Below are 23,377 nucleotides of genomic sequence, written 5' to 3' on the forward strand. Positions count from 1 at the left end.
ACAAAACATGGCCCAGGCTGGCAAAACACAAAGCCAGCAGAATGAGAGCTGTATGCTTCTTAGTGATTGTAGGATGATGTATGTTTGTAAGGACATATGCATTGATCATAGTATATGAACAAATACGTACGTAAATGTTATTTAATCATGATGGTGTGTTGCAGCCTTCCTTGTAAGGTTTTAAGAAATTAAAAATAGCTTACCTGTTCATGCCTCTTTTGTTTGTACTTAGCTAAATTAAAAATAATTAATATACTGATATCCTAGGATAAGTCTACAGAAGTCTAAGCTTTAAACTCACAGTAATAACTTTCATGTAGAGTACTGTCAAACAAATGTTCTTGCAATAGCTTTCTTCTTTCACTTTTTAGGTGCATCAAACCCAATGACAAAAAGGCTGCCCATGTTTTCAATGATGCCCTAGTGTGCCACCAGATTCGGTACCTCGGTCTCCTGGAGAACGTCCGTGTCAGAAGGGCAGGTTATGCATTCAGGCAAGCTTATGAGCCTTGCCTGGAAAGGTACAAAATGCTTTGTAAGCAGACATGGCCCCACTGGAGAGGACCAGCCAGGTAAGGAAACATTAGTATTCTTACCTGTGACATCTCAATGAATAAAAAAGATTATCTTCCACAGACTCTGATTTTTTTTTTCCATTTTTTCTTTTTGGTATTGCATTAAAATTCAAGTATTTTAACAGTAAATTAACAAGTAACCCAATGTGGCTGAAATGTTTTACTTCTATTTCATCGCCTAGTGCCAGACTTTCAGTGCATTTCATTGCTGGGAAACCTACACTTTTCAGTGGTCTTTTTGGTTCCCTGGCAAAGGAAGTGATTTTAGTGATGAACTAATCTACTAATGAAGCAGATTTTGCATGTGAGCAATGAAAGCACATTGTACTTAAAATATATTGCATCCTTTACTGATTTGGGCCTGAGAGAGAGACTGAAGTGGAATGAAAATGGCTAGGTAGTCTGGAATGATCAGAAGGATACTTTAATAACCAACTTTCTAAGTATAGGAACATCCGTTCCTTTGAAGACAGTCATGCAATCTTCCTCTGACCTTTTAAAAATAATTTAAATAAAGATTGCTGAACAACTATGAGATAATACCTCTGGCAAATCAGTTATATTAACCATATAATTTTGAATTGCACACTATTAACAAGTATTGTATGTATTTTTATAGGTAACTTCCTGGTTAGGCAAATGTGCTTTTCTTAATTCTTTTTACACATGATCATCCATAAACATGATTTGAATTAGATTTCTGATTTCTTTCATGGTGGATTAATCTCTTTAGCTACAATTTAAAATTTTAAGTTATCAAGATAATAGTAGAAGTGCAGTATCGATAGCTACAGCAAATCTTTCTCTCGTGAAGGTCTTTCCATTTCCTCTCTTTTCTTTTTTGTAGGCATTTATAAAAGGCAGTTGATAGAGCGTAGAGCATTAGCATTTGTCAAACTCGTCAGTTTACTCAGAGTAAGAGAGAAGTAGGCCATTGCTGAGGCTGCTAAATGAAAATTGCTCCTTTTTCATCAAAGTATTCTGAATCTTTATAGTGATCATTCTTACCTTTAGCTAAATAACCAGTGAGTAAATGAGCTAGATTTTCAATCTTCTTATGTCAAGCACTACTTAAGAATTTAAAATGTGCCTTCATATTCTTTCAATAAATTAAACTGTGAATATGTAAACTAAGAAGTCTTAGAGCTGGGCTCATATTTATTAAGCTCATTTTCTTCTTATTAGGGCTGGTGTAGAGGTACTGTTTAATGAATTGGAAATCCCTGAAGAAGAATTTTCATTTGGTAGATCAAAGATATTCATCCGCAACCCAAGAACAGTAAGTGAAAAATGTCTTCCCTGCAAAATCAAGCCATCTCGCGTGAGGATAGCCTGCTCTGAACTGCAGAATTCCCTGGCTGGTTACTACATAATTTCCTAGATACAGTGCTTTGATATAGTAGTGTGGAATATAGCATTAAAAAAGGCACTGTTTAATGTTAGATCCATTAAAATTGATATGAATCAACACTAATGAAACTGAGAGGCAGTCAAGACTATAAAAGAGTAGTCAGACAGAGTTTAGTGTAATCTGCGTGCACTGAATCATGGCAGCGTACCTTCCTCAAATCCTGTGCATGGATCTGTGTCCAGCTGTGGAGGTGAATAAACCAAAAGGTGTCTGAAGGAGGACTTAAGTAAAGGAGAAATTTCTCCTAAAATATTTATGTTATTAATTAAAATATTTATTGATGTTTATGCTAATATTTTTGTGGTCTTTTCTCCCCTGCTATTTTTCTCCTAATGTCTAACAAAAACCTACAATATACACCCAGCTCTTCAAACTAGAAGATCTGAGAAAGCAGCGGTTGGAGGACTTGGCCACTCTAATTCAGAAGATTTATAGAGGTTGGAAGTGCCGCACACGCTTCTTGTTAATGAAGAAAAGCCAGATTGTGATTGCCTCCTGGTACAGGAGATATGCAGTAAGATATTATCCTTACTAAATGGGGGTTCTTTTTATTATCTAATAAAAGTTTTCATTTTCTTCCTTGATATGTAGAAGTGTTAAAAGAATTCAATTTTATATTAGTATTTAAGCACCAAAAATGTGCACAAAACAAAATTTAGTTTCTGTGGACCACTATTAACTGTTTACTTTGTGCTCAAATGATTAAAAAGCTCACTAGGGTTCTTTAGCTCTGGGAGAGTAGAGTTTTGTGGCCCAGCTGGGGAGAGTCTCTTTCATTCAGCTAAACCAAATGCAGTGCCATCTGGCATTTACAGTGTTCTCAAAGCATAAGGTTAATGTGTATATACATGTGTGATTCCATGGAATTCACTCATTTGTAAGGCTTTTTGTATTTTTGCCTTATTTGGAACCTTTGCATAGGAGGCTCAGAAATGCTTGGGAGCATCACAGGGATTAATTTTAATCATAGCTCATAAGAATCATAGTTCAGTAGTTCTTACTGATGCAGTTCTAAAGCAGTTTCAAATCTCTTTGTAGTCTGGGTCTTCTGTGTTATTACGAACTGAATATTACTGACATACGACTTTTTCATGTGTTTTCATCAATTAATGAAAAAAATTGACTTACATGATAAACAAGATTTACTGATTTTAAGTTTAAAAAGAATTTTCAAATGTCTTAGGTGCATTTCCTTACTATCAAAAGCTTTGTGTGCTTATCAGAAGACTTGATAAAATATTGTATGCTATGGAAAAAAAGCATCTCCTTAAACTGGAAGTTGCAGGATTGACAATTACTGTTTTCCAGTTGACAGGCACTTCTGTATATCATCTTGAAAGCCATTAGGTTTGATGTGGTTATATTGGATAATTAGAGAAAAATATGGATAATTAGGAAAAAGTATGGTTATTTACATCAGAGAATAAATGTTTTCACACTGTAAAACTCTGCACTATGAATTTATGTGATTGAATGCACAATGTTTCTCGAAACAGCATTATTATAAAATTGCATTACAGCCATGTTTCTTCATTACTATCTTATACAGGCTTAATGAATTAAAAATGGAGTTACCCACAGCTGTTTTGGAACATTGCTTGACATAAGGAGATGAAAACAAATATRTGACCAAATTCACACTGTTGATTCCTTAACTATAGGACTATATTGGTTCACTGGTAAAACATGGCAGCAATTTTTGAATGCAGTCTGATGTAGCAAGACCCTCAGAATTATTTATGGGTGAAGATGGAGATAATTACTGGGCCTCCTCATGTGACTGGAGGGCACCAGTCTCTTAAACCAGCATGACTTTTAGGCAGTGTGATTTCCAAGGTTTAATAAGGAATGTGTGCCCCTTGCGTGAGCAAAGCTTTTTGACAACTCCTTGCCCTGGAGGCTTGGCTAAAGGATCTGCAGGCTCTCGCTTATCTGTTCCCTCCCAAGACATGACCTGCATCGGTCATGGCGTGAAATGGTTCCTCGACTTGATGTTTCCTAGAGGGAAGTCTTTCTAGCTGACTTACAGAGAAGTTCTTTGTAATTGGATGGTGTGTTGAGTGTTAAGCCTGAAAGCCTTAGTGTTAAGTCTATCAGCTGTTGTCCACATAGTAGTATACTAACTGCTGGCCTGCTGGATAACTGAGCTTCTTGGGAGGAAAATGTTCAGCTGTCCAGGAAATTTGTTGTTCAAACTGGCATACATGGAGAACATTCCAGCGTTGCATTCAAGAATCCATGGGGTTTTTTTTCCTTCTCCTAAGTTACCATCAGTATTTGGTATTCTAAAGGGACTGCAGGTAATAGGAACAACCCAAGTCATAAAAAAAGACCGTGAAAAGCATAACCAGCAAACTTGAGCATTTGTGACAGTTTGTATGCTACTTGGTTCATGGGAAAGAGAAATAAAGCTGTTACTCTTAGCATCTAAATCCATATAATTTTACTCTACTGACCATGAACTTGGTGTTTCTGTAAACAGAATATTGTCCACATAGCATTGTTGACATGTTTTGTTTCCTTCTGAGTTAAAGACAGAATCCAAACTCTGATCAGCTTGTACAAAAATTGTTCACATTTTACATTTATTGTAAATGTAATAAATGTTACATTACCTTTATTGTATCCTTAATTATATTTTCAAATGTTAGTAATGAATATGTTATTATAAACTATTATTAAACTACTATTTCGCAGTTGTAATATTCTGTTCTAAGCATAATATATTTATTTTCAATACAGCAACAGAAAAAGTATCAGAAGATAAAGAGTTCAGCTATTATAGTACAGTCGTACATCAGAGGGTGGAAGGTGAGTTTCCTGTTCCTGTGGCTGTCTGTAGTGTGAGGCACGGAGCAGACGAGGAAACATCTCCTAAATGCACTGAGCCTCTTGGCACTCACGCCTGCTGTTCGCTGAGCTGTGGCTGTGCTATAGCCATTGTTAAGCGCTGTTTGCTGCAGAAAATGCGAACTTGGGATTTCTTCCTGTGGCCTGGGCTATATATCCATCCAAACTGTGAGTGGAAGGTTGGGACCATACTAAACTACTGGACTATCCTTGGGGTGTCTTCTGCCAGAGACCTTGGAAAGAGGTGCCCTCTTGACATGGACTTCAGGATTTGAGTGAGAATGAGCGAGTCTAGTGTTCAAAGCAGACCTAGCTCTGTGGTACCCAGCAGCGCAGACACCTCCATAGAGGGATTGTCCAGGGCTCTTGTCATTGGCCTGGGAAAAACTGTAACCTTGGACTGTTTTGGAAGAAATGGCTTGTAGTCAGCAGTCATTTTATGGTTTAACAGAACTCTCAAAGAATGGGCAAAACTGAAAGCAGGTATAAAATGAAGACTTTGGGTTGCCTGGGCAGTACTTTTCTTGAGTTCAGTCTTCAGTCCTCCTTTGGGTCCTAAGTGGAAGTGTGAAACTGTGCTATACTCCACTGGTGGTAAACACGTTCCTTAGTGTTGCTTGCTTGTCCTCTGCCTCAATTTGCTACAACTTGGCTTCTTCTCTGAGTCGTTTCTGCTGCATGGAGGGAGAATCCTGCAGCCATAACAGAGACTTCAGCAGTGATTCTGTAATAAGAGATAAAAATGAGGTTAACAGCTCACACGAGAGCAGCCACAGTGCTTAAAGCAACTACTGCTGTGCAGCAACAGAAAACATGTCTCTGGGCTCTTCTGTTTTCTTATTAACCTTTCCCCACCCCATTCAGTGCAACTTTCTCCTCCACTTAGGGAACAGAGAACTGCCTTTAATTCTGCAGTCAGTTCTGTTCTTCTCAGATGGGGGGGAGGCTGCAGTTATCATCTATAGGTGTAAACAGTCCTCTACTGCCCAAAAGGATTTAAACTTTGCAAGCAATAAGCAAGCATAATTTGGTTTTATTATCTTTCCTTGAGTTTTACCTTCTGTCTTTAATTTTTGTTTAAATTGGTTAAAAATATCCTGGTGATTTAATGGTTGAGGTGTTGTCTTCTCCCATGAGCATTATTTGAGGAAAACTGGGTAAAAGCATCATCTCATCTCAAGTTACGGTTTTCTGTTTGTGAATGGAGGACACATTCTTCTGAGGTAGCACTGCCGTGGATAAAAGCCTGGTATGCCAGTAGCCTTGAAGTCTGACCCTCAGCCATGCAATTTACTTGTGATTTATTGTTTTTTGCCATCTAAATGGATAAGACAGCTACCGTGTGGAGGAAATGTGTCGTTGCCACTGTACAGGTAGAATAAATGTATAGATATCTTGGGTCATGCAGCAGACCTGGGAGAAAACTAAATGTTGAACTAAGATCGCCTCAATTTCCAGTCCCAAGCTCTTGCCTGTGCGCAGTGCCCTATTTGGAACTGAGAATGTTAGGCTCCATAGTATTTATGAATTTACTTYGGGGATTTGGAGGCACTGTGTTTTGGTTTTCCTTAGATTTGCAGCTTACAGTGCCTTCGTTTAAAATCACTAAGAAATTAAGGTGATTTGTAGAATAAAATATTATTTTTCCATTGGTCACAGGCTCGGAAACTTCTTCGAGAACTTAAGCATCAAAAGCGTTGCAATGAGGCTGCCACAACAATTGCTGCTTATTGGCATGGTACCCAGGTAAGAGAATGGCAAAAAGTTCTGCATTTGATTGTTGATTGTTTCTACATAGGATGAAGAAGACCCTTCAGGATAAAGTTATGTGGGAATACTTTCAGTTGCTTAAACTACTGAATTTTTATTTCTCTTTGCTGCTAACATGTTTCAGCTGGTACAGTCTGGGAAGCTGGGACACGCTTTCATGTTTGCTGTTTGTAGTGACTGGTTTCTTTCTTTCTTTCTTCCACCATCGGGAACTTGCAGTAACCTTTTCTTCCCTAAGCTTTTCTATATCCCATTTTCAAATGCATCACAGGCGCGAAGGGAACTGAGACGACTGAAGGAGGAGGCTAGAAATAAACATGCTATTGCTGTTATTTGGGCTTACTGGCTTGGATATAAGGTACTTCGTGCACATATCACATGCCTCCCTTCATTACCCAACAATATCAACATTTAATCAGTAGTAAATAGTGAGAATGAATGACTAATACAATGACGTAAAAATAATAGAGCATGATCATTGATTCCTTCCATTTCCATTCATGCAACACTTAATTTTCTGACAGCATTCTGTATGTCAGTTTTTTGTAGAGTAGGAAATTATTTGCATGGCAGTGAAATAGTGATTTGTACTAACAAGCCATTAGACTAGATTAATAATGGTTAGACTATAGTATTCTCAAATTAGGAAATGCATTTAACTACATGTAAATATGCAAGGCATGTTTTTTTTGTGGGGGCATGGGGGTTGTTTTTCGTTTTGGTTCTTTTTTCTGAACAAGTGCTTTCAGTGATGCTGTCGTAGAGATTCAATTGAGATTTTCATGAGGCTGGATATTCTGCACCCTGGACAGTCTTCATTTAGAAGTTCAAAACAATGCTATTAATTTTACCAAATCTTTAGTTTTAATCAGCTTAATTGATTCTCTGGTTGTGATTTAAACCATTAAGAAAATTTGCGTGACTGCAAGTAAAGTGCAGCTTTATGACCTGATCTTTTTAGCAGAAAATTATGTTAGCTTGCAGTTCTAACTTATGGCCCTAGAAAAATCCCAGGAATTCCAGCATCAGCTGTTTGTTTTCAGAAGCAAAGTCCCACTGAAAGATTCTTGCTAATCCCCAGCCTGCAGTTGGGGGTTATGTGAACATTTGAAATGCTGTTCACTAGAGGCCAACATTTTATGGGTTTCAATTAATAAATTCTTGACTTAGTTGAAAAACATATTCAGTAAATCCATTAAGTTTTAAACACCATCCAATTATTATTTGGGTCAGAGGGGCGGGGGGTGTTCTTCTCAGAACACCTTGCAAACTAGATGAGGAGATGTGTTCAGATTACATCTGAAGTATAATGCTGAGTTTGACCTTTGCTATTCGGATACAAATCTATTAGATCTGTAATGAAATGGCAATCCTGGGAATCAAAAAATAAGCATATAGAGAATTTCCCTCACACGAGACTTGCATCTTTTCTGTTCTAGCCTGATCTTTAGGTAGCTGTATAAGTTGATATGGACACTGTTCCCTTTCCATTTATTTTAATGCAGTAAATTGATAATTTATTTTTAACCAGAGTTCCTTTCACCAACCCCCCCCCCCCAAAAAAAAAAAAAAATTGCCCAGTACTGCAGAGGTGATATTTATTTTCTTAGGATTATGACAGTCTTTAGAGTTAAAAAGGACAAGATCAGAAAGTAATGCAATAGTGTTAGTGCTGTATTAGAGCTCCTCACTTAAATATTTAATAGATTTGGATAGTTTTTTTTAGTAGTTATTTTTATCAGTTGGCTCACAGGAATTTCTTGAAAAAATGCCATATTTTCCTTAAATATTTTCCTTTCCTTATTCCTGAAAAGTACCTGATAAAAGATTAAACTTACTAATGGCATCATGTTTTATCTTTTCCCAGGAGAACATCTAAAACAAAAGTTTCTGAAAGTTACCTTCAGAGATCGCTTGCTTTAAAAAAAAAGTTACAGAGCTCAAGTACTCGCTTTCCTTCCTTTTCACACGGCAGGCAAATACTTGGCTAGGCACAGTCCCTGTTTTTAAAATGCTGTATAGTAGGAACTTTTGTTCCATACAAATGAGTGAAAACATATTCTCTGAGAGCCTAGATCTGATGTAAATTAACCTTTCTAGCTACACCAGAAATATGTGCAAAAAGTGTCATTGGCATAGATTGCATCTGCTGTTGCCTGAGTCTATTTGATATATAACTTGGCAACTGCAGATACATTGCTAGAGCTACTGTGACTGTCTGATCCTATACTACTGGAACTCTTTATTTTACTTGATTTTTTATCATCAAATAACTGAGTAACAAATGTATCGGTATAGTCTAAAATGTGAGATTCTGTTAAGTTGCCCATACATGCCTTTGTGTTTAGAATACTTTGCTTTCCTAAAATGAGAATTATTGATGAAAGGTAGGTAGGTGCCTATCTCTTTGCTTGTATGTGAGGAAGGCACTATGTTTGGGGGGTTTACCCCATCGTTCCATAGAGAAGAAGATAATTTACCAGGGTGGAGGGTTTTTTTTTAATGTACATAAAAATCAAAATTAAAAAAAMCCCTCCAGAATAAAGTCCTCAGTGCAGTGCCAGTGATTCATCACTACATAAACAATTTTAGAGTTGTTCCTGGTATGCCCAAGCACTTGTACATAGAAGAATTGACTAGATAGTAAGGTTTTAGTAAGTCTTGATTTTCGTACACATTGTTTTGATCATGTAATTGCAGAGAAAGTTCTCAGTTAGAAGCGAGTTGCACTTAGCATTGATTGCAAGGTGTGCATGGCAGATAAGATGCAAACATTGGTCGCAAATAATGGGGCTGGCAAAATTCTTATCTTTACATGTCATTTAAGCAGCAGTGGAGGCTTTTATTGCCCTCGTGTGTGGCTTCACACCATTTTCACACTGACACATTGGGTTTTAAAGGTTCTTCCATCCTTCTGTATCTTAACTGTAAGTTGGCTGTTCTGTTTGGGAGAAGCCTTTTCCTGGTCATTGTGCTGTCTGCATCGGGCTGTCTCTTTTGTTCACTATCTAAACCTTTTAGGCTCGAAGGGAATTGAAACGCTTGAAGGAGGAGGCTAGGCGTAAGCATGCTGTTGCAGTCATTTGGGCTTACTGGCTTGGACTGAAGGTACTTTCTCAAACACTTCCTTCTGTCAACATGAACTCAATAAAGCGTCGCATCTTACTAACACTTAATAAACAAGCGGTTGGGTGGGATGACTAGTAAGCATGATTTGACACAAAATTACATTGCTTTGTTTTGTCATGGACTTTCCTGAAAAATTTGTAAGCTGAAAATGCCTCAATATACAGCAGTATTTAGGCATTTGATGTTTTTTGTCATTTCAGGAGTTTTAATTTTCAAGTGGGAGACAAATATCAGATCAGAGGGACTCTGTTATGGTTGTTGACTTAAAATTTGACCTACCTTGGCAAAGATCCTATCTGGAAAGATTACAAGCATGTATTTTCTTATTGTGACCTCTGCTTATTTGACTGGGAAGTAGGGGAGAGCTGTTTGACACTTATTGCTGCTCATGTTAGACCCCCTCACCCCAGGGTCTAGGGCATGGTCTAAAGCTAACAGTAACGTACTGTCACTTTCATCAAGCCTTTTCAGGGCATGGCATTGCACGCAGTTACCTATGGCTTGTGGCAGCCGTGACTTCCTAGAAAAGTGGAGGGATGCAGTAGTGGCTCTTTTGGTTTCTTTCCCTTGCTTTCAAGGACTGGCTAGCAATAGAAAACACATTTGTAATCTGTAAAAATGTAGTTCTACTTGTCAATAGACTATAAAAATGGCATCGTGAGACATTTCAGGTTTGTGCCTGAATGATTTACATAATGCAGTTTTGCTCATTTTAGGTTTTCAACCATAATTTTACAAAAGCGGTCCTGAAGAACTGCCAAATTCTAGATCAGTTTGGTTTGGCTTGGGTGTCACTTCTGCTAATAGGGATGTTGTAGACTACAGATATATCAAAGGGAACAATTTACTTGATAATGCAGAGAAAAGTACAGCTCTTGTGTTCTCATATTTGTTCTAATGATAAAATGGAGTAAATATTTACAAAAGATATATAATTATATATACAATTATATGATCTATCTATCTATCTATCTATCTATAAATACATTATAATACTACATGGAAAACAGAGCAGATGATATGAAGGAGCCATTTTAAGAAGTCATTCTGCAGATCCGAATCACACGTTAGCTACTACTGCCAAAGTGGGTCTGTTTTCATGATTTTAAAGCAAGAATATGTCCCTCCTGAGAACTCAGAGACTGTTGTATATCAAACAGCAGCATTTGAATGAAAACTGATGAATCCAAAACCTTTAAGACCTGTTACTGCAGGAACATGTTTTTGCCTGTCTGTGCTGTGGCTTTTCAGTGTATTTTTTAATAGCCTAAGTGGCACTTTTCTCTCAACTGAAACACACACATTTTTCTGAATAAGAGCGTAGTCTCTAGCTCCATGGCAAGATTCTACCTGTATGTCATGGTTAGCGTAGACAATTCTCAGTTGCCTGATTGACAAGATATTTTCACCCAGGGCATATGGAGGTGAAGATTTAAAATAAGTGATCAAGATTAAACCATTAATTCTTTTTTTTTTTTTTTTTGATTGTGTTGTAAGTAGGTTGTAATAGCATTAATGGTACCTTCCAGATTTAGGCTTTTCTGGAACAACTCGCATTTCTCAGTGCTTGCTTTCTGGCCTCCCTGAGTGCCAGTAGCCCTTTGTTCCCAGTCAATTTGCATACGTTGCAGCTCATGAAGAATAATAAAAAGCAACATCATTAAAGAGAGTTTGTGAGGACATGGGGAGATGTGGGATGACTGTGGCTGGAATAGGTTTGAGTGTGTAAATTTCCATCACAGAATAATAAATAAGGGATATACACTAATTAGCACTAAACCTTACAGATATTCAGTGTATAAGAAGTCAAATTTTTCTTGTGAAGCAATGGGGAAAAAATTATCTGCAGTATTTGCACAGAATGAAGAGGCTGAATGCTGCCAGTTTTGTTGATGCATCTTAATGTATAGTTAAAGCAAGCCTATGTATTTGTGGTTTTTATTCCAGAATGGTGACAGCTTCTTGTTTTCAAGATGTTGGCTTATGTTAGATGTATGACATTCAGTAGGGGGCGGAGGGTGTGCCAGGATAAGCCAAGTGAGCTTTTTGTTCCAAGCTGATGTGGATTTTTCTTCTATGGATTTCACTTTATTTTTTGGTTCCAATGAACTCAACAACACAAAGCAAGTTAGCTAAAACCACTGCATTTGCTCTAGGGTAAATTATGCAAAGCCACGATGTTTTTCCTGGTTTCTGCTCAAAATTTCTAACAGGTGTGTTCCAGGCTGTGTCAAAGTTTGTCAAAGATTGGTGGATGTTTCAGCTCAGTTGATGTGAGCTTGGGCATCTTGTAAAACTCCAAAACAGCTGGGCTTTGTCTCAGATTGGGCTTTCTGAGGGGAGGAATTTAGATACTGTGCTAAGTAGCACTGATAGAAATACCAAGGGCAGAAGAAATACTCTGAAAGCTGTCTGTACAAGAATGTATTAAAAAAAGTATTTTCACCTGTAAAGTTGATTCTCAGTAATCACTTTTATGATTTCTGGATAAGCTTTAGTAGCAAATATCAAGCTCACTGACATTAAACAACATGTGTGTTAATACTCTGCTCTTATCAAACACCAAAAACTTGTTTTCTTTTTGGAAGACAGCTTGTGCGAAAAGATTTTTTTCATCTATAAGTTTGCTCTGAAAAAAAATCCCTTTTTTATTACAGTTAACTCTGTGCATTAAGAATCTTAAAGGGAAAAAAATCAGAAACAATGCAGCAGTTAACTATGTAATTAGTGTATGAGTTCAGTGTCACTTCAGATGCAATAAAATACATATCGCTAATGATACCCCACTTTTTGCAGTCCAGCTTTATGCCAAGCATGGGAAAATAGTCTCAGAATGAAGTGAATTCAATAATATTTGAATATCTTGCCTTTTCAGAGGCAAGTATTTAAAATTATCTGTTTTGAATATGTAGCAACTGTACTCAGGTCATCTGAGGTAACTTCTTGACCTTTTGGTCCATGGTCTGGTTCATACATTTTAGGCGTACCCAGTTAGTATTCTTCTTTCAGGGAGCACTTTGCATGTTCACATACTTTTTTCGTATTTCTACTATAGAGCTTTATCAAACAAACAAACAAACAAACGTGAAAACAATCAATTCCTTCTATTCACTTTGAGGGTTTGTTTCATTTTTCAGGTCCGCAGAGAGTACAGGAAATTCTTCAGAGCCAATGCTGGAAGAAAAATTTATGAATTTACCCTTCAGAGAATTGTATGTATATATCCATACAATGTGTACATACATTATTTGTGTTTTAAAAATTTGTTTTCTAGCAAAAATAATAGCTGTATAAAGGCCCTATTAGTCTTTGTAAATAAATGTCCAAGTTAAGCAAATGGAAAATTGACAACTCTAAATGCTCTGATGTTGTAAAGAAGGAACAGTATCATGTTTTGATGGTATGGGAATGGCACTAACTAAGCATTTGTCAAACTCTTATTTTATCTGAATCTGCATTTCTCAATATACTTGGCTTTTTTAATTCATGTTCAGGTTTCCTGAAGCTGAGAGTTGTGGTTTGGTTACCATGCTTTTAATGACAGAGCATCTGCTTTTTATTGCTTATTTCAATAGCTCTGCTATTTGAAGATTAGTAAAACATCTTGCTTCAATTTTATCACAGATGCAAAAATACTTCTTGGAAATGAAGAATAAGATGCCCTCTTTATCACCAGTAGATAAGAACTGGCCAGCAAGACCTTACCTTTTCTTGGATTCAACTCACAAGGAACTAAAGAGGATTTTCCATTTGTGGAGGGTAGGGTACATTCTGGTCAAGTCTATCCAGAACTTGATCATGTGATTTTCAATAGCTTTGTTTTGTTCATGAAGAGTCTATTTTTAGGAAGTATTTCTCCCTGTTCTAGCCAGGACAATTTTATTTCTTTGGAAAAACTGTTTTTTTTAATCACTGTCTTTGGCCTTCAAGGGATATAACTATAGCGGCTGTTCCTTTCTGGGTCTAGGAAAGAGGAATGCTTCCTGCCATCAACTTTTAATTTAATATTAAGCCTGTATGCATGTTGCCCGTTAACTGGTGGCTTATAATGTTTGTGTCTATGGCATTAGGTCTTAGACCAATATTGGAAGTACTCAGTGGAATTTTTTACTTATAAACCACAGTTAACTGAAGTTTGTTTTGGATCACTGGATGGAGAGAACAGTGAGAATCTATATAAGTGCTGATGGGATGCTTTACTGATTTAGTGGGCTGCGTTTTCTGTGAATTGTCAAGGAACTTTTTTTTTTTTTTTTTAATTTTGAACCTGCAAAATTCATTCTCTTAGCTATGTTTTGTTCTCTATGTCTGCTTACATAAAGTTCCACTACTGTGGATCTATATATTTCTGTGAACTTTTTTAGTAAGGTATTGCAGTGACTGGAATCAGATAAATTTAGATTATGACTAATACATGCTCAAATAAAATACGCTTAAATGAGATATTTTACGGATTGTTCGCAGTGTAATTCAGAAGTATCTAGAATGGGTGAAGAGGAAAACCGCTTCTGCCGTTTGTTGCTATGCTACAGTGGCATGTAGGATGGAGCTGAGTCACTTCAGAAGTATACTAAGAATGTGCATCTTGAGCAATAAGCAAATAGTAGTCTGGGGTGCTCCTGCTTCAAATCACATTTTGAAGGATAATTTATGGTTTGTTTAACATATCATGTTTTGTAGTGTAAAAAGTACAGAGACCAGTTCACAGATCAACAGAAGCTTATATATGAAGAAAAACTGGAAGCAAGTGAACTTTTCAAGGATAAAAAGGCTTTATATCCAGCCAGGTAATGACATCTTCTGGCATGCTGCTTTTAATGTACAATAAATTCAATACCTCTGCATAGGTTTAGGAAATGAAATATGATTTTGCATTTTATCTTGAGCTGAGCAGGAATAAGGCACTGTTTTTCTGGAACAGGGTTCAGTAGAGAGTGGAACAGGAATCAGGAACAGTTGATGAGGACAATTCCATGTGTAGACAAGCTCTGCTTGGATGTTTGYGTGTTTTGTTGTTTTTTCACTCCAAATTAGTAAAAAGTTGGAATACTTTCCCCACCCCTCACTGTTTTAGAAACATTTTCCTCTCTTTTTCTCTTATATTCTGTTTTCAGAGCTGATTAGCTACTATTATGTTTTTATTGGCCTATGGGTGAAGGAAATTGTTGTATAAAGTTTCTGATTAGTTAGTGTGATAATGATTCATAGGATGTAGCTAATTTTCCCACATGTAATACAGTTATTTAAGAACACATAGGGACTTCTCTTGGTACTGAAATACCAGTACCCTTCCTTTTCTCTCTCATCTGCCTGTGTGCCAGAGATGCAATTACCAAGGCAGTGCTATTCCACATAATATATTGGTTCCTTTTGGGCTCTGGTCTTGGCAAAGCTTTGCTTTTAGTACTTTGACTGTAATTTAATCAAAATGATTAGTTAAAGTGACTTCTAGACAAAATATATTCAGCAGCTATATTCACCGACTCTTAACTGATAGCGAAGCTGTTACTGTAAACCTGAGATGGATAAAGACAGGGTAAATTGCAAGTGCAAAAAGTCTTAATGAACTGGTACACATTTAACAAGCAACAGCAGATCTCAAAAGCAAGTTCTTGTCTGTTGCTCAATGAAATACTGTGAAAGAGCAGAGCTGTTGGTCTTACTGAAGATGCATTTCTTCTGTTTTCACAAACAGAGACTGCTCTTGGGTGATTTTAAATCAAAACTGATTGTGTATACAAGGATATATCTGTGTTTGATATCCATAGCAATTTGGCCCATTTAATTTGAAAACATCTCCAGAGCAGGAAAAAAAAATCCTATTATGGACTGGAGTGAGAAATTTCTCTTTGTTCACCAGTATTGTGCTATTAATGTATACAAGGTTTGGTGTCTAATACACATACTGTGTTGTACCCCAGCTCCTCCTCCTTCCTCCCTTTCCCTGGCATAATATGCTAGGGGATATACATGCATGGTACTTCATCGAATTCCCCAAGTTATTTTCAACTGACCTAGTATGTGTGCACAGCACAGATTAACGCTTACACGATTGCGCTGAATTAACGTCGGCACCAGCCTGACTCTGGGGTTGGGCTCAGGGAGCTGCAGTTCATAGGTCCTTAGTAGGATAAAGGACAATGTATTGCACAAACGAACACCATGTTAAGAGCTCTGTTTGCATTAAATCATGTGTTGCCCTAGTAGCTGTGTCATAAAATAGCGTATTATTTTGCGTTGCTATGATGTAAAATGGGTAGAAATCAAGAATAGAGGTTTCTGGGTTGTTTAGAGTACTCTTTTGATAACCAGGAGGCAGCTAATGACTTTCCCTGGGAGACGGTGTAGCAAAGTTTAAGGAAGCTTCTGTCAGAACAGCATTATTGAAAATGAAATTTGGGGCTGCTTTTGGTTCCAGAGAGCTTGAACCACAATATGACCATTTCAGGAGGTTACTTCTGCTCTGAGATTCATATTTAACTGCTGTTCCTCCTCTGTTCTGTGACAGTGTTGGGCAGCCATTCCAAGGGGCTTATTTGGAAATCAGCAAGAACCCCAAGTACAAAAAACTTAAAGATGCTGTGGATGAGAAGATCATTATTGCTGAAGTTGTGAATAAAATCAATAGAGCTAATGGGAAGGTAATAAAATAGCATTTCTTTATCCAGAAGGGTGGATCATTTTTTGTTATAAATAAACTGAGATTTATTTTCTGTCATGTGATAGTCTGAAGGGTTTTTTTTTTAAAATCTTTTTTAATGGTAAGCTCAGAAATGTTCTATTTATGTAAATTGGTGATTTAAAGCACCCATTTTAAATTTGGACAAAGAAGATTAAAATCTTATTTGGGTTTGTAGTTTTCAGTAACCTTTCCAAACAAAAATGGCTTCTCATCAACTGGTAACAGGCTATGTTGATTCACAACTAAATGTAGTCTTTGTACTAAACTTGGTTCTGCTGTTTGCCAATTGGAAAGTAAATATTTAGAAAATGTTGTTCTTGTGTAAGTATTTGGAAAACTTAACCTTTGTCTTTCAGACTCTTGATTATCACATCTTATTATGTTATAAAATTGTGAGTGAAATACTTCGTTAGCTGTGCCTGTCATCTTCTTATCGATACCATAAGCTTTTTGGAATGAAAAGACAGTTTTCTTTCATCATTTAAATAAAGCTGTTAAATATGCTAGGTACTTTTTTTTTTTTTTCCATCAAGCATAGGGCTTGCTTTGCATTTATTAAAACAGGAAGTATTATCCTCTCTTAGTCAATTTAATTGTCACCATATCCATCTAAATGTTAGAACTAGTAGATCTCAGCTTCTCAGGTGTAGATGTCATTTATGCATTGCAGGAGTGAAATTAAGTTGTCTTTTGTTGATGCCAAATTGATTTTTCAGTTTAGAAGGAACTAATTAAATGAAGACAGTATCTTCCCTGTACTTATATGGGCCTTAGCTGTCAAGATTTTTTTAGAAAAGGAATTATCTTCATGAGCTGTGGTCTGTGTACTTAAGACAGCCATGTTTTAACTACAATGGTTAATTTTTTTTTTTTACTTCTACAGGGAAAAAGATAAAAAAAACCTATTTAACTGAATTATCATGATATTTTATAATAGGTTTACACCTAACATAGGTTGTCCTATTTGAAACTTCAATTTGAAAAGTTTTTTAAAATGTATTTTTACTTGAAAAAATCTGATAGTCTCTTAAGAAGTCATTTCTTATGTGTTTAAAAGCTTGTGTATGTAGATTAAGTTCTCTTTTGAAATGTAGTTTTTATTATTTTCAAAAATGAATTTAAAAATAAATTCTTTAGAAATATATGTCATTTGAAAATATGGATATGTATTCTTGGAAAGAATAATTCTGATAGATGATGGGAGGAGAACATAGCATTGAACATACCTAAGCAGTTGTTGCGAAGCAGCACAGGTTAGGTGAGTAACAGTAGGTGGTCCTGCGGCGTAGTCCTGAATTGGCTGTCACTGAAAAGAAACGTTGGTTATCTTGGAGACTGGCAGAGCATGAGAAATGAGGGTCAGCCTGATTTGCAGACTTTCTGAGTTTCAGTTTCTGGATTTTGTAACTATAAACTAGTAATTAAAGAAACTGTTTATATGTCAGCATATATGCCCAAATGAGCTAAGCTTCTCAATCTATAATTAGACCCATAAGTAAATTTGACCTAATTTTCACTGATCTGCAGCTTTTACTGAACTGTAGATGTTCATGTTTACTAATGTGGGCTAAGCGTATTAACTGTATGATCTGTTTGTCCTCCCAGTGTCCTCAGGAAAGACCAGTTCTCTTTTTGTGTAGATAATGATTTGCATTTTTTATATTTGCAGGCTACCTCTAGAATTTTCTTACTAACAAAAAATAATGTTCTCCTTGCGGATCAAAAGTCTGGAAATATCAAGTCAGAGGTTCCACTGGGAGATGTTACTAAAGTGTCCATGAGCTCCCAAAATGATGGCTTCTTTGCAGTGCACCTCAAGGAGGTAGGTTACAACTTTATAATATATGTCTGTTCTACATGCAGCGATATAAAAATTGGTTATTAATTAGCTTGTAGCATTAAAGGAATGGGATTAGCCTGTAGATTTAGGGCACTATTATTGACCTTTGCCGTATCTCCAGAAACTTGTATTTAAAACTACTGAAGCCGAATGAGTACAGTTATTGCATCATGAACGATAACTTACTTGTGAAAATCAGGCTTCATTTTTTGCTGTGGCCTCTTCAGGATTAGAGTTTTCCATTAGTAAAATGGCCCTTTAATCTGTTTTTGCTACCTTGTGACTGTGTTTCCCTTTTTAGCTGCTTGTATAACTCTCCCTGACACACTGGCAGAGTATTTCTCTCTTCCTTATGGAATCCCAAGAAATCCATGTTTTGGCATAGCTCGTTTGTTTACTCAGTTCTAACGAACTTAGTTCAGTGCTTTATTTCTTCTCTGCACTGTCAGAATTGCTCTGTTAAAATCATAAAGCTGGCATTTGTTTTCTTGTTTAAATGGATTTGAAAAATGCCATATGTAGTGTCTTTTCATGTCCAACACCTTCATCCTAATGTTGGCGGTGCTAATTGGCTTCCATTCCTTTCTGAAATTACTGTGAGCTGCTGTGATGCAGCCAGCAGAGGGAGATGGACATAGCACAATTTTGGAGGACAACTGAAGGTGACCTCCTGTAGGGTCAGGAGGGGTTTGTAACCCTCTGAGCGGGTTGGAAGTTCACTAAAGAGTGCGTTGCATTTTGAGCCTCGACACTGCGCTGCATCCCTGTTTAATTTACGAGACAAAAGACTGCTGTTGGATTGCGGCAGGAAGACTCCTTGTAAAACCTACTGCTTCACTGACACGTAATATTTTGCATATTTTAGGTTTTGGAAGTCCTAACTACTTTTCTTTCCATTTCAGGGTTCAGGAGCAGCTGGTAAAGGAGATTTCCTGTTCAGCAGTGATCACCTTATTGAAATGGCCACTAAACTCTACCGCACTACTCTCAGCCAAACCAAACAGAAGCTCGACATTGAGATTTCTGATGAGTATGTTCTTGTTTGTTCAGAAGCGCATTTCCTTCAATGTAGCATGCTAAAAAGTCAATCATCTGATGTCAGAGAAACAAAGTCTATTGTGCAGCTGATATTTCTTTTCTCTTTACAAAATAATTGTAAATAAGGGTCCAGTTTTCTGTGAGCGCTCATTTCTAGTGTTCATTTGGCTCTTACTTCCTTGAAAGTCATTAGAGAAAATGTCCTTTTCTTAAGGTAGTTTCAGATAGAGCTATGAGGCAGAAATGTTGCATTAGCAATTAAGAGATATTATATTTAAAAAAATCATTTTGTGTGTGACTAGAAGCTTCATATATTCCTATGAGATGTTTATTTTTTAGTCAAAGTGGACACCAGGTGCCAAGTTCCAGTGAAAACAAAAAAACACAAATGAAAAGCACCTTCCCCTACACATATGTAACAGTGGTGCTAATAATGTAGGTTTATAGAGATCTACCTTCTTTTTTGTGAAGGTGAAAAATATATTTTAAAATTCCTGATGATAGTGAAGAACCACTTTTTTTATATATATAAAAAGCTTTAATCTCAAATTAAAATTTCTTTCCATTTGGTTCTGTTTCATACCTTGGCCTTAAGTAAGAATCAGATTTTCTTCATTCCAGGTGTTTACAACCCTGGAATAAAAATGGTTCTCTTAGTGCGAGTTCATAAAGTCTGCTGAGTAAGAGTCCCTCACTCCCTTGGTTACTCATGGATTTTGTTGTGTGAAGTGCCCCTTGATTTCAATAGTGTTGATTTGGTGGAGTTATTCATTTTGAATAAAGAAGAAAAAGTTGGAACTTTTTAACAGTAGTGAAATAGAATTTCTCTAAGCAAAAATTGAACCCCCTGTCCCTCTGCACGGCACTGGTTGTATTCTCAGGTTCTGATTATAGTTACAGTTTGTGTCTGTTCAGATTTGAGGGTTTGCTTAAAGGCTAATTTTGCTTGAAAATGACATCTGTCGTTTTTTCTTTGTTCTGTTACCAGATGTGATTTAATTTACTTTTACTGAAGTGTGTGTGCTTTTAGGCTTTAAAAGAGTTGCAGCTGTCCCCAGTAAGTTTCTAGGTGAATGGTTGTTACAGTGGAATAAACTACTAGACTGAAATCTGTGTGTGCATTGCACTTGTCTGGACTGCCTGCCTGCGTTAGCTCTGGAAAACAGGCTGGTGTCYGGGAGTCGCGCACGCGCACGCACACAGTTAGGAGCGGAGGAGAAAACGTGGCCCTTACTTTGACTCCTGTGCGCCACTTTTTGACAAGGGAGCTCCCATAAGCAAAAATGCCGTTGATCAGGGGTATGTCTAGTCAGAGACATAGTGTTTAGCTTTACATGTGTTATATTGGAAGAGTGGCCYGGCATTAGGGCCCGCTGTGCTAGAGGGAGGCGTCGGAAAGGGCGTTTTGTCTGCCCGTGTTCATCCGTGCAGTTCTAGGCAAAGATTGCAGGCTTCAGAAAGGTCTAGGACAAGGCAGTGCTGGTGACATAGCTGATGGCTCTAAGACCTATCTGCGTTTTCGGGATGCTTGCGTGGCAGGAAGCGCTGAAGAAGTTAATCTTTAAGTGCCTGGGCTGTTCAGCAGGAAAGCTGGACGGAGGGCAGCCCAGCGCGGCGCGGGCCACTTCCTCCCCTGAGCTCTGCCGTCAGCTTGATTTGTGGTTTCCGGCAGAAGAACAAATTCTTTGAAGTTTTTGGCCTCTGCTGGAGGACTTTTTAAGGATGCTAAAAGGGAAAATCTGCCTTTATTACAAAGGACTTTTTAGGTCAGCAAGTGCTGCACATCAGCCAAAACGCAGCGCTGTCTTGTTTATTGCTCTGAGTCTTGCTCTGCAGGTCGGGGAGGTGACGTTCGAGGCTCCATTAGAAGAGCCTGTTGTGTTTTAAAACAGTTGTCCAAACTCAAAGAAATTTCTCCTCTAGTAGAAAATGGAGGGTCAAATCCAGATTTATTTATCTTTGGACTGTAGGAAACATCTCACTTGGAGATTGCTGGGGAGAAAATGAAGTTTCCTAATTGCTGGGTAAAGGGCTGCAAAGGCTAACTAAGGATTAGAAATATGAGAACTGTTAAAATACCAGATAAGCTAAAGAAATGTAATCTAGAAGAAAAGTGCTCCCGATGTTGTTATAGAAGCATTTAGTTTCATTCCATGAAAACAAAAAGGTCCCTTTGAAGACGGTGAAGCAGTAGGAAAGAGTCTGTCCTGGGTTTCTGGTACATTGGCATTTCTGTTTTAAATTGCCTCCTTTGGAAAAGAGTAGCAAATAACTGCTGAAAAAGGTGCAGAGTTACAGGCCAAAGGCATCGTGGCTTTCGTGAGGGAGACTCGGGCCACACTGCAGCCTGTGGCTTTTTATTTCCAAGCTCCTGTTATTAATACTGACCTGAAGATGGTATCTGGCTCTTCTGGAGTGATGCTCAGGACCAAGATGATGTCCGTCACGAGACCAGCGGGCTCCTGCTGCTGTGCCATTTAAAGGAATGGGGAAAACCCCCAAAGCATTTTTCTTTAGGGGTGAGGCAGTGAATAGTCTTGGCCCAAATGGGGGTGCCCGTGGGGAGGACGGAGCTGCCCGGAGCAGAGCCAAGGCTGGGAGTGGGGCTGGCCCTGGCGCTGGCAAGGCTTCAGGTTTAGCTGTGCAGCACGTCTGCAGCGTGCCACGAGGAGGGCACTTTGCGCGCCTCCAATTCTCATCTGTAAAATGGAGATAAAATTTTTACTGAGGTATCTGGAGACACTTGGATAATACAGTAAGGGCCTAAGATAGCTCAGATTCACCATTCACCCCAGATTCTGCTGAGTTTTGAAATGCTGCTCAACTGGAGTAATTATCCCCCTCGACCGCATATTTGTGGTTTATTGGATGAACTGACACGTCTTTTTATGACTGTGGCTTCAGCTGCCCTCTGCTGAGGCAACTTTTTTTTTTTTAAGTCACAGGACTATTGGTCTTTGAGGGAATAGATAGATGCCTGGCACTTACTCAAGGTATTTGTTTTAGTTTATCCACCTTTAAAATGGGACAAGTGTTTACTTCCCATACAAAGAATGTGTTGTTAAGATGACTGATTTCTGTATGGTGTGTTAAGAATGTGAGTTTCCGCATGAACAAGTAATGGTACCAGTATCTGTTGCTTTGTTGCTTTCATATAGTATTTTATTTTCAGAAAAGCTATCTTGAATGTTATGCTTTTGCTACAAGATTGCAGAATGTAGTTTTCAAAGGTACCCAATTCATTGATACCGGTAGATAATTGAAAATAGTGTATAAATAAATGACCAAAAATACTATGTTAATAATGTTTTCAAGTTCCTTTCTGATTTTATTACCGATGTTATAAACAATTTCCAGAGAAGTAGTATCAAATATCTTTTTGTAGTTACAGTAGCTTGTGGAAGAAAGGATTTCAGAAAAGACTGCTTTTGCTCATGTGTTTTTTCCACCTTTAACTAAAACACATTTTATTCCTTCTCCTAGGTTTCTGGTCCAGTTCAGACAAGATAAAGTGTGTGTGAAGTTCATACAAGGCAGCCAGAAAAATGGCAACATCCCAACTTGCAAACGAAAAAACAATCGGCTTCTTGAAGTGGCTGTCCCTTAACTGCAGTCGGTCACTCTCCCTTTCACGGACTTGTTTCTTTGTAATAGTGCAATTTTAGATGTTTGGTTTTTCTGGTTTTATCCCTTTCTGAAGCTGCCAGTGGCTAATAGCTTTAGAAACCCTTGACAAAATATTTGGTCAATTGACTTTTTAATCTTTCATGCCGTAGTTTTAACCCACAGAATGCAGATTTTTGCCCAGTGAGACATTTTTACCAGCTGTATCTGTTAGACATGAGACATTCTCTTTGTTTAGTGGCCGTATTTTAGTGCAGCGTACCATAAAACCACATATTAATGACAAATTACTCATATTCCTTAGACTAGAGATCTGCTTAACAGAAACTATAAAGGATTTTGATGTTTATTGGTAACTTGTGCCCGTTGTCTTTTTATACCAACCTGTGCTGGTCTTCTGAAGGGTTCCTTGTTTGCCACCTTTGGAGAGACTGGCAGGACTGACACTGAAGCACTAA

At 37.6% G+C, this 23,377-nt stretch overlaps 1 protein-coding gene across 4 annotated transcripts in view; it reads left to right on the forward strand.

The window, feature by feature from the left end:
• The window catches only part of MYO1B (myosin IB), a 98,613-nt gene extending 75,711 nt beyond the window's left edge, over nucleotides 1–22,902 (forward strand). Inside the window, exons 17-30 of one of the 4 annotated variants that reach the window (XM_026091722.1) lie at nucleotides 372–572; nucleotides 1,761–1,854; nucleotides 2,351–2,500; nucleotides 4,729–4,797; nucleotides 6,496–6,582; nucleotides 6,878–6,964; nucleotides 9,628–9,714; nucleotides 12,873–12,947; nucleotides 13,360–13,494; nucleotides 14,416–14,522; nucleotides 16,244–16,376; nucleotides 18,087–18,239; nucleotides 19,160–19,287; nucleotides 22,779–22,902. In XM_026091722.1, the coding sequence (XP_025947507.1) occupies nucleotides 372–572; nucleotides 1,761–1,854; nucleotides 2,351–2,500; nucleotides 4,729–4,797; nucleotides 6,496–6,582; nucleotides 6,878–6,964; nucleotides 9,628–9,714; nucleotides 12,873–12,947; nucleotides 13,360–13,494; nucleotides 14,416–14,522; nucleotides 16,244–16,376; nucleotides 18,087–18,239; nucleotides 19,160–19,287; nucleotides 22,779–22,902 (1,630 nt within the window). The remainder of the gene's footprint in view (nucleotides 1–371; nucleotides 573–1,760; nucleotides 1,855–2,350; nucleotides 2,501–4,728; nucleotides 4,798–6,495; nucleotides 6,583–6,877; nucleotides 6,965–9,627; nucleotides 9,715–12,872; nucleotides 12,948–13,359; nucleotides 13,495–14,415; nucleotides 14,523–16,243; nucleotides 16,377–18,086; nucleotides 18,240–19,159; nucleotides 19,288–22,778) is intronic. The other 3 variants (XM_026091725.1, XM_026091723.1, XM_026091726.1) reach the window with 3 other exon arrangements.
• The last annotated feature ends 475 nt before the right edge of the window (nucleotides 22,903–23,377 follow it).

Source organism: Apteryx rowi, unplaced genomic scaffold (genome assembly GCF_003343035.1).
Source record: "Apteryx rowi isolate R43461 unplaced genomic scaffold, aptRow1 scaffold_92, whole genome shotgun sequence".
NCBI lineage: Eukaryota > Metazoa > Chordata > Aves > Apterygiformes > Apterygidae > Apteryx > Apteryx rowi.